Below are 10,466 nucleotides of genomic sequence, written 5' to 3'. Positions count from 1 at the left end.
AAAACTAGTCAAATCTCATAGTAATAAAGCTCCTATTTCTAGAAACCTTTCCTTAGTCCCTGATGAAGTTAAACTGCAGTCAACAGAAGAGGTCAAACTTCAAGGTGATAAATTCTTGGTAAGAACCCTAGATTGCAAAGAGCTTGCAAAATAATGTATTAAAGAGTGTAAAATGAACATGACGTTCTTATTCCTGCTTTGATTAACTAAGTTTGATCAAGTTCTAGCCCCACGTTATAGTTCAAAAGGAATTAGCAACACACATCTCTAAAGGGTCACCTAGGAATAAGGAAAACACGCCTTTAAATGTGATGTTGTAATTAGTTTTATTTACACCACAATAGCAAGTTGTCATAATGTGGTACAAAATACTGGACTCCTAATAAAGTCAAAAATGAAGTCTGTACTGTCAAGGAGATACACCATTGGCCAGTCGGAAAGGCTGACCCATTTCAACAGGCAAATGAAGACCATCAAAAGCTACCACAATAAGGCTATCACCAATAAAGTAGGTCCATACAATAATCGATTGTGGCTAAAATACAGAAAATCAGTTTACTCGTACTGATAACAATGGTGGTGTCGTTTTGAGTGTGGATAGGTACAAAGAAGGTTAAAATATAGTTACAACTTCCATTACTACATACCTGAAATAAAAGTTTTTGGATGAACAAACTTTAAAACCCTTCTCACACTTGTTTCATCCCCTCAAACTGGAAGAAAAGAAAAAAAAAGGCGCCTCCACTATGGAGCACAAAATGTAATACACTGTAACTTGATACTTTGCAGTCAATATCAAAACATGGAGGAAAGTGAGGCTGACAGGTAGCCATCACTCCTGCTTCGTAACAACAATACCACCCCCAAAAAAACCTCTCTTTGTAAATATTCATCCACATCGATCACAATACACAACTGCTAAGTGGATTACCGCTACACGATTTATGGTGGCAGAGATGAAGAACAGCTGTGCTGAAAGGTTAACTGTTTATGATCTTAAATACTTAGTTCAGAAAAAAAATTGCTAGTCTCAAAAGGGTTGGCCCCAAGAAGACACAGGCATTTAACAGTTTTACAATTTTTTTTTTGCTGTGTGTTCCTAAAAATTTTATATGCAGATTATGCAATATTCTACTGGTATGACACAAGTGCTCGATTATTTTTTTTGTCAAATTTAAGTATCAATTTATAACAGTATTAAAGAGAGTGATATTTGAAGATATTTCAATAAGACAGAGGCATCTCCTTCTGAGGTTTTCTAATATGTTCATCAGAAAAAATGTTAAAACCTCATCTGCAGATGCCAAGAAAAAAAGCGAAACTCGGTAAGCTGCCCTGGAAATAACTTTATGCGAATTGCGTGCATACCTGTACAGAACAAATGGTACGTCTGCTTGTGGCACATGCAAGCTCACTATCTCCCATTTAATGAAAAAATAAAATACGGTTCAATGCCCCTTAAAAGAAAACAAACAATGGGCCCTCTTAAAACAATGTTTAAATTCACCTTATCAAAAGAAGGAATGAATACATAACTCCACTTATTTAAAGGAATGTTTAACATCAAGAGTAGATGCAAACAGTTTCTTAAAAGTCACAGAATTGATGTGTTAATTGCTTTGCAATCAAACATACATAATCCTATAGAAAGTGTGGAACACTGTCTTAAAGATTACAGCTGGTTATATTTTTATGTTGTGTAAATCTGTTTTAAAACAAAAATACAGTAGTGCCCTTATTCAGTGTTGCCAAACATCTCACACACGCACACATGCTCCACATACTCCTCACAGCGCTAAATTCATTAAGCTTCAAGCAACCATTACAAAAGGAGGAATGAAAACCATTTACTCATAGAGAAAAAAGTTACTAGTTAATGACCCCCATGTCAGTTGTCCCATAAATTCCAGAGTGAGCGTGCTTGTGTACATTAACAGATGGCAAGACAGTGTGCCTTCTCCCAGACTCTAGCGATAATGCTGTTTTACAACCTAGGCTTCATCCAGTATTAGTCACATTCTGGGGCCAACCCAAGCACCTGCAGAATGGAATCAACCACGGGCCCAGGACCAAGCGCTTCCCACCCCTGTCAATAGCTGATAAGCACAGCTCGCAGTCCACACTGTAAAAACAATCAGTCTTTGGACAAAAACGCCATTGCAATCTTCCTTCTTTGTTTCAGAGTGGAGCAACTGAAAACCTTAATGCTAACTTCCCCCTTAGCAAACGGCAACCTTCTGCAGTGCAACCAGTTACAAATATCAAATATAGTATCACTGTAGTATTACTCATATTTAAATGGGTATGATATCACCTTGCAATACTATTCTTACAAGACTTCATTTATAAATCTACTTAGAACAGAACATATAGTAATATACACCAACTGGAATCATTACACAAAGTTTGAACAAGATCCCTCACTCAAAGTACTTCCTCCTGAAAAAATTCCAGTACACTTCTTTAAGCCATCAGAAAGCTACATTCCATGTAGGAAACAAATGAAGGAAAATTAAAATTAGACTGGAACCAAGGAGGAATCACAAAAAAGTCATAAAAAGAACAGAAGAATTTCACCAAAATATCAGTGGGAAAAGTAACTGGAATTCTCACCAAAAAAGTAATAAAAAAAACCTAAGTAATTAGGTCTTATGAAACATGGTTTAAAAACTTGTAAGGATTTTTTTTATATAAAAGTAGATATTATTTTGTTAAATGGTTTACCAGGAGTAAAAATAAACACAAATAAAAAAAATGCAATGGTTAAGGTAGTTGCCAAGTGACTTAAGTGTGTTGGCTGACCATAAACATTCATTGTGAGGCCCTGTGTCCACAATCCATCTGCTCTCATCTTCAGTAAAAGCCATCATTTCCCCTTTAAGTGCCCACCTAATAAAATCAAACTTGGTCTGCTAAGAAAACATTTGTACATGATTATCTCCCGTACTATTAACAAATTACCTGCTCTTATTGTCAAAAAACCTCTTGTTGTCTAATGGATAACAGATTATTATTGGTTTATCTTTTCAGTTTCTATTAGAAATGAGGACCACAGAAGTGGAAGTTTGGAAAAAAAATCCTGTATCATGCTTTTGATTAACATTCCAATCTTTAAACATGTTTATCTGTCGCAAGTCAACCTAACACATGCTTTGTTATTGGTTGATTCCCTATACTACTCAGTGTTATATAAACCCAGCATAATAAGTAAAGCAGGTTTTAATGATAACCTGACAATTTCCAACAGTATATCTGCCACTCTGGACTGGCAACTACCTTAAAATAGGTTAGGTTTTGTTTGGAAAAACAGCAAAAATGGTACTCCAACAAGATATGAAAATCCAGCCAATGACTGGATCTCTGATTTTTTTTTGCACGCATGCCAGGAAAGACAAGGCTTCTTCACCACCACTTTTCCACATCACAACAGTGGAAGAATCATTTCCACACTTTTAAGGCATTGTTCCTCAATTCAAAAATCAGCAACCATCTGTTGATAAAAAGGCACAAACGCTCATGTCTTCATAGGGCTTCTTAGGAAACACCCTCTTAGTTCTCTTCCATTCTAGTATAGTCTTTCTCTCCACACTGTACATGTTCTCTGAACAATTACTGTACGTCACTTGATTTTGTTGAGATTACAATCAACGCATCTGGACTTGTAGATGGCATGAAATCCTTTGCTAAAGGATAAGAACATTAGAAACAGTGGTTGACTGCCTGAGACAGGAGAACTTCGAGTAGGCAAACTCAGAGCAGAGCTTTGAGATTACACCTCCTTGGTGACTCTGCCAAAGTAAATGCTGGCTGTCCCACATGCCTGTTTCAGGAATGGACAGAGAGGTAAAAAAAATCTTTACTTTGTTATTGCCAGCATTTTGCCCAGTTGTCCTTGGATTCTGGAAGAACACCACAGCAGGACACAGGAGATACAGAATGAAGTCTTGGCAGAGTTAGAGAAATAAAGATATTGTGTGCAAAAGAGAGAACTCCAGCTGGCAACTACATAGGTGGCTCTTCCTCCATGGGCTCATCATCTGGCCTGCAGAAAAGGAAAAGAAAATACACAAGTAACTTACAAACAGAAAAGACAAAGGTTCCTTAGTCATGTTTCTGAACAAGTCCACACACTAGCAAGTTTGTCATAACAAGTGCTGTTTTCCCAAGAAGTCAACGCCATCTCCCAGCTATCAACACAGAAACAAGTCTTGTTTACAGTGTCAAGAGTGAGATATTCCTTCCTGTCTCACCTCTTCTCAGCATCAGATCCTTGTTTAACTCCCATTGACAATGAAGCCATAGCTGTCACCGTTTCAGCTTCTTCCTTATCACACTTTTGGGCCTCTATCAGCGAGTAGCCCACAGTGGAGGAAAAGCGCTGCAGCGACTTCCAGTATTTACCTAAGGATAAATAAAAATGCCATCAATAAACACAAGCTTTACAGATCTGCTGGTACAGGTCTGTCAGCAAGAAATGTGTAAATAAAAAAAGATTTTATTCAAGAATATTCTGTTATTTCAAGTGGGTTAATACCTCTTAAAATACCACACAGAGGACTCTCATACAAACAAGCTTAGTGCAAACTTCTAATATCACCAACTGTAATTTTTGGGCTTACACTTCTGTAATGGGGTAAACACATTTCCCTCTTTGTTGCTGTGAATAATTGACAAAATTGATATTAGATAAACAAGCTTGGTGGACAGTAAATATAGGGTGATTCCATTCAAATAATTTCAATGGACTCAAACATATTATGGGGCAGGTGTTAGAACCAAATGCATTTTTAACAGCATAATTTTCTATAGTATTTCAGGTTTTCACCAATAACCATTTTTATTACATTTGTACAGAAAGAGTGCATTTAAAATGAGAAAGTCCTTTTTTTACAGAAATATTTGATCATTTAAAAAAAACATTTATATGCAGCTGTATCAGGAACTTTTAAAAAAAAACTGCCCTCTAGTGGAGATATTAATTATTTGCCTTGTAATTTATATATATTAAACCGAGCTAACATTGAAAGTCCTTTTGAGACCAATTTGCAAGTGCTTTGGTTGGTTTCATTTGATGAATGTGTAACATTTCCTTCCCCTACTATAAATTTTTCCATACCGAGGGAAAAAAAATCTTAGATCCACTGCCAACACCTACTTGAACAAGCAAGTCAATTCCCAGTTTATAGCAAGAGCTATACTATGTAAACTAAGGGTGCTACAATGTCATTCCTTGTTCGATCTGATGTCAAAGTAGGTTATTGCAGGTCGCCATACAAATGACATCGCAATATCTTGTTCTCTGGTTTGGTTTTGACCGTTAGGTTGGTGGCATCGTGCAGAACAAAACTGAAAGTGCATGATAGCAATTTAAAGTTTAATGCGGATATCTCCTGAAAACTGAACTGATGTGCAAAAGACTTATTTGGCTTATTTCTTTAATTTAAATAAGCAAATTAAAATTTTGTAACTGTGATATTACAGAGCGATTGTGAGCGCTTATAAATCTTACTTTTAAAAGATGAAATATACAAGGTTTTGTTGAGATACTTAAACCAAATTCAAAGCTGTTCAGCTACCCCGAATGCATTAGTCTCCCAACATTTGTCAAGTGTTTAAACCACTTTAGTCCTGATCTTAAATTTTACAATAATTTTAAAACTTTAAAACCTACATAAATCAATTTATTTTTCTACACGTCGAAGTACAAGTGATTTCAACAAAAAGGTTACTTCGTTTCTCTGCCTTTTTAGCCCTACCTCCCATCAACTCAAGTCATTCCCCAGCTGAGAAGGCAGTGAAGGTACTGTGTGTTAGGATATGATGAGACCAGGAGACCAGTGTGGATTGACCGTTTCTCAGATTTTCTCTTCTCTCCCTCTGAAGGGAGCTGGAGAAGAGATTTCTCTCCACCGTATGGTCAGCTGAGTTCACAGAATCCACACATGGAGGTCATGTGCAGAAAATGGAGCTTTATCGCTCCAACATGTACAGGCATGTGCAACTGTAACTTATATTAACTCTCCATATGGGGCTGGTTATAGATCTTCTAAAATATCATTGATATTTCCAAATTGTTTTTCAAATGTAATATAAAAAATGCTATTTTGTTCAGAAATATTTAATTATTTTTACTGCTTACATAGATTTAAGATTGTGGTCAAATGTTTGGAATACGTCAAACCTCAAGGCTTCAGATAATACTAATAGAATTTCTCAGCTTTTAGATGCTCATCGAGAACATCCCTTGTAAAATTCTGTCCTCACTCGGAAGAGTGAGAACTCAGTCTCAATAGGACACTAAAGGCAGGGAGGGAAGGTCTGGGGCTCATTACTCACTCTTGCAGTGCGGGAGAGAAACAGAGCTTACTGCCAGATGCTTGATGTACACCAATATTCAGTGACATTCTGTCTATGCATGACATTATATTAAATCTGATTTTATTTTTCCTTCCGAAGAAAAGGAAAGCTTTGAAGTTCAACAAAAGTGCGTTTGACCTACTACTAAATCAAATATCTTAAAAGTTAGGTAATTCAATACAGTCAGTCACTAACGGATACAAAGGCAGAAAGTTGGTATAATTCTGTTGCTTTCCACACTCACTTTGTATTTCAATTACTTTCTCAATGGAGCGAACAGCATTGGGGTTTGGTCTTTGCTGCAACACTTCTTGTGTGAATGGCTCAAGCTGAAAAAAAAAAGAAATCCAAAACAATTAACTTTAATGAAAAGTGCAAAACTTTGTTTCTTTCTTTTAATGAAGTGTACAAATGTTTTTAGTAATTTGACAAGTTTTTTTTTTAAGTAATTGGTGCATGAAATTACAGCTGCACATTAACATGGTAAATCTAAATGGGAGTCACAAAACTCATTCTGTACCAAAAGGCTCAGCAGTCTCTAGGTTTGCAGCGTGTGTACAGGAGAGAAGAGCAGGACAACGGACAAATATATCCAGGGTCAACAAATTCTCACTTTGAAGAACGGACGCTCAAGTCTAACCTACAAAAATGTTCAGGGGTGGGAGGGCCGAGGTTCCATTCCAATTAACTACTTTTTAGAGAAATCAAACACAGTCAAATCTAATTTCTGTGATCCAGAAACAAATTAATTCCTGATAATGCTCTGATGCATGCACATGATTTCCAACATCTAGTTTTGCTCTTTACAGTTAGTAGCAAGTAGTCAAATTATGTGCTAGCATAGCCAACACAGAATAATTTTTCAACAAAAGGTCATCGACCTGAAATGGTAACTCTGTTTCTCTCTCCACAGATGCTGCTTGACCTGCTGAGTATTTCCAGCATTTTCAGTTTTTAATACAGAATAATTTTTCTTCACCTCTATTGAGTTTGAAGTTTTTTTGTACTTTAAATATGTGACACACAAGCAGTTTTTACAGAGACTAAGCCAGAACTATAATGCTGAGCAACTCCACTTATTATACATTGTTTTTGTTGGAGCACTGATGTTTCAATGGTCAGTGCGACTGCACCAACTCCTTTCTGTCATTTTTTTTCTCTCAACTGTTGTGGGGATCTGTACACATTTAGGAACAAAAAAATAGGAGCAATATTTTAGAAAGCCAAGAAGCCATGAGTCTTGAATTTCCAAAGTTATGTCAGAAAAATGGACAAGTTCCACAGATTTATAGATGTTAGCCTGTTTTTTTTAACCCTGAGGTTGACGCTGTAATCACACATGTTTGAGACAACACCAAATTCCTCTACTTGCGATGCTAAAAATACACAAGTTGAAACCATCAGTACTGGATCTATACTCTTCGTTGAGTATCTGGCATAGAATATTTGCAGTTGACTGTTTGCAGTTGCAATAACCTGCTGCCTCAGTTTGAGGTGTTACCCTAGGGCTTGGATTACGTTAGCAAAAAATATTTGCAATTTCCAATATTCTTGTATATTATACATTATATGTGCCAGGGAAACATACAATAGGAAATTAAATTAATTAATTGTTCATGTTGCAAGACAACGAACAAGTGACTCTCCTCAACCCTTTCACCACTGCAGCGTTCATTTTTTTCTTTCACAATACTAAAGGTAGTCTGAAAACCCCCACTATATTCTGCATCATAAAGAGCAACAAACCGGAAAGCACATAACACAGGGAACATGTCTGTTTATTATACCTTCACAAAATTAAAATTACAGGATGCACTGACGCAGTTGCAACCCTTAGGTCAATTATTTTGCTTTCTGAACAGGCATTAATGTAGTAGACTTCTTTATGAGAAGTCAAAATCTGGAATGGCTCTGGGACAGTTGTATCCCCACTGTGCTTAGAAGCAATTCCACAGAGAGGGAAAAGGCAGCTCTGATGGATGCAATTCAGATGAACTTAAATCAACTCCCACATTACAGACTTCTACATGGCAGCTATCCATCATTTATATTGAGCTGAAAAGGCATGGAATTACCGTGCAGAAAAAAAAATTGGAGAATCCCAGGACAGACAATACCTGAATTTACTTCAGGTTTATACTTGAACAAAAACTTAACTCAGTCTGGGATCAAATCCAACTGACTCTCCATTGAACAGGGAGAGGGGATGGAAGAGGTTAGTTTTTCACTTCTATTTGTTAAGAAAGCTACCCTGTATCAAGGATAAGATTTTATCCGAGTATTGGAGGATCAAGATGTTTTGTGGAAATGTTTTAATTTAGCTGATGCTATTCCTCAAAGTGTACAATTTTCAGAAAAAAAGGCATATGATGCACATGAAAAGTAACTTCAAATCATCCACGCCAACCTATATTTTGGATTCCACATTTAACACACTTCGAAGTAGAATTTTTATCCTCCTAATATTTTGATATGAAATCAACCCCTAACCACAGCTTTAGGATGGGGGTGGTTTTATGCAAAGATTATATAATGTTAAATTAAAAAGTCAGCATTCCCACTGAGCCTACTTGGACTTCATCACAAAACGTGGATCATATCAGGATGATTAATTATGTTCCATCCCATTTTCGTCTCACAAACCGAAGAAGGAAAGGAGTCAATCACATCAGTCATCTGTCTTACTTGAAATACAAAATTATCTGCAAAAATCTATCAAAGGGGCCCAGACCCTATAAAACATTTTCAAATTTCTTTTTTAAATAATGAGCAATTTCATCCAGAGGCATGAGATCTATCAAAGCGTTAATCTACTGAGGGCACACCAGAGGATCATGAAATTTCCAATTCAATAAATTCACTTTCCTAGCTGCAATAAGCACATTGTCTGGCAGTTTAACTGTGTGTGTATATCAAATGCTAGTTCTGGTCTGAGTTCTAGCAGAAATTCCACTAGTGTTAAATTTAAGTGCATATTTGTAGCTCTTTGAATTATTCGCCATATTCTAGGTCCAAAGCGATTCTGGGACAAATCCAATGCAAATAGAAATAGGTATTCTTTCCAAATTCCACCTACAACTACCTTTTCCTTCTTCCCTCCCTCAGTTAAAAAAATACAACTAAAATAAAATTAAGATAGAAATTCAAGATTACCATAGCTCAGCAACCAATCTGGTAGAATGAAATATATACAGATGTACACATTTCTAAAAAGGCACATCAAAGGGTTAAGCACACAATCTTGTGATTAATTTTCCTTCTGTTGCTGGATGACATTTTTTTTCCACATGAAAGCCCTTGTAATGCCAAAATTTCATTGTAAAGGAATTCAGAATTTAAACAAGAAGCTGTATGTTCCAAAATGTTCTGCACATACTTATGCTGGAAACATGCTAACCTACTTTACTCATATGCCAGGAGGAAATTATGTGCGTTAATAACAATGAAAAAGATACGGTGTAGCCTACAGTCTGCAGCGAGATATCCTGTAATCTAACTGTGGCATAATACTTAGCACGATCAAACACCTGACTCTTAGCTGTTTTGATCCCTAACCCTTCTTTCATAAAATACTATACTTAATCCATGAAAAACCAATTAGTTTCCCTTTTTTTCTAAAAGAATTATTAGTACAGGATTTAGGAGCCAAGACTTACACCATCTCCCTTTCAGCTTCAGAAAATAAAACTGCGGAGTTAAAAAGAAGAACAAATGCTCTCTGAACTGATGTTTATTTTGAGAGAGTCGGAAAAGGAAGTGAACAAATGCTGCAGAGACACAAACGTCGTCTTGTTCAAAGATATGGTGTAGCCTACAGTCGTCTTGTTCAAACACTTCATGCCACTGCCAGCAACAGCAAGTAGTATTTGTCAGGTCAGAGTAATAATGTCTCCTCTGCGTTTCTGTTTCATAAGGGCCAGGCTTCTGGTGAGGTCAAGGAAACTCCAGTTAACATTTCATCGCAGTTTTTCCACATGCCAATTTGATCAATTTTCCACGGTCCCAGCTGCAGCACGTATATATACACACGTATGCCGACTTCTACTGACATTCTTCCATTTTACAAGCAGACACCAGGACTAATGTTTGAAATTCCAGTGCTCTCACCA

At 36.6% G+C, this 10,466-nt stretch overlaps 1 protein-coding gene across 11 annotated transcripts in view; it reads right to left on the bottom strand.

The window, feature by feature from the left end:
* Positions 1 to 307: 307 nt before the first annotated feature.
* Positions 308 to 10,466, bottom strand: part of hdac4 (histone deacetylase 4) — a 408,670-nt gene continuing 398,511 nt past the window's right edge. For all 11 annotated transcript variants that reach the window (XM_067987940.1, XM_067987944.1, XM_067987946.1 and 8 more), the window contains 3 exons: positions 6,602 to 6,686; positions 4,251 to 4,401; positions 308 to 4,042 (listed from right to left, as the gene is read on the bottom strand). In XM_067987940.1, coding sequence (XP_067844041.1) covers positions 4,003 to 4,042; positions 4,251 to 4,401; positions 6,602 to 6,686 — 276 coding nt within the window. In that variant the 3' untranslated portion in view covers positions 308 to 4,002. The remainder of the gene's footprint in view (positions 4,043 to 4,250; positions 4,402 to 6,601; positions 6,687 to 10,466) is intronic.

This window comes from Heptranchias perlo, chromosome 7 (assembly GCF_035084215.1).
Source record: "Heptranchias perlo isolate sHepPer1 chromosome 7, sHepPer1.hap1, whole genome shotgun sequence".
Lineage (NCBI taxonomy): Eukaryota > Metazoa > Chordata > Chondrichthyes > Hexanchiformes > Hexanchidae > Heptranchias > Heptranchias perlo.
Note: the sequence above shows the minus strand (reverse complement) of the source record. Positions and strands in the feature narration are given on the sequence as shown.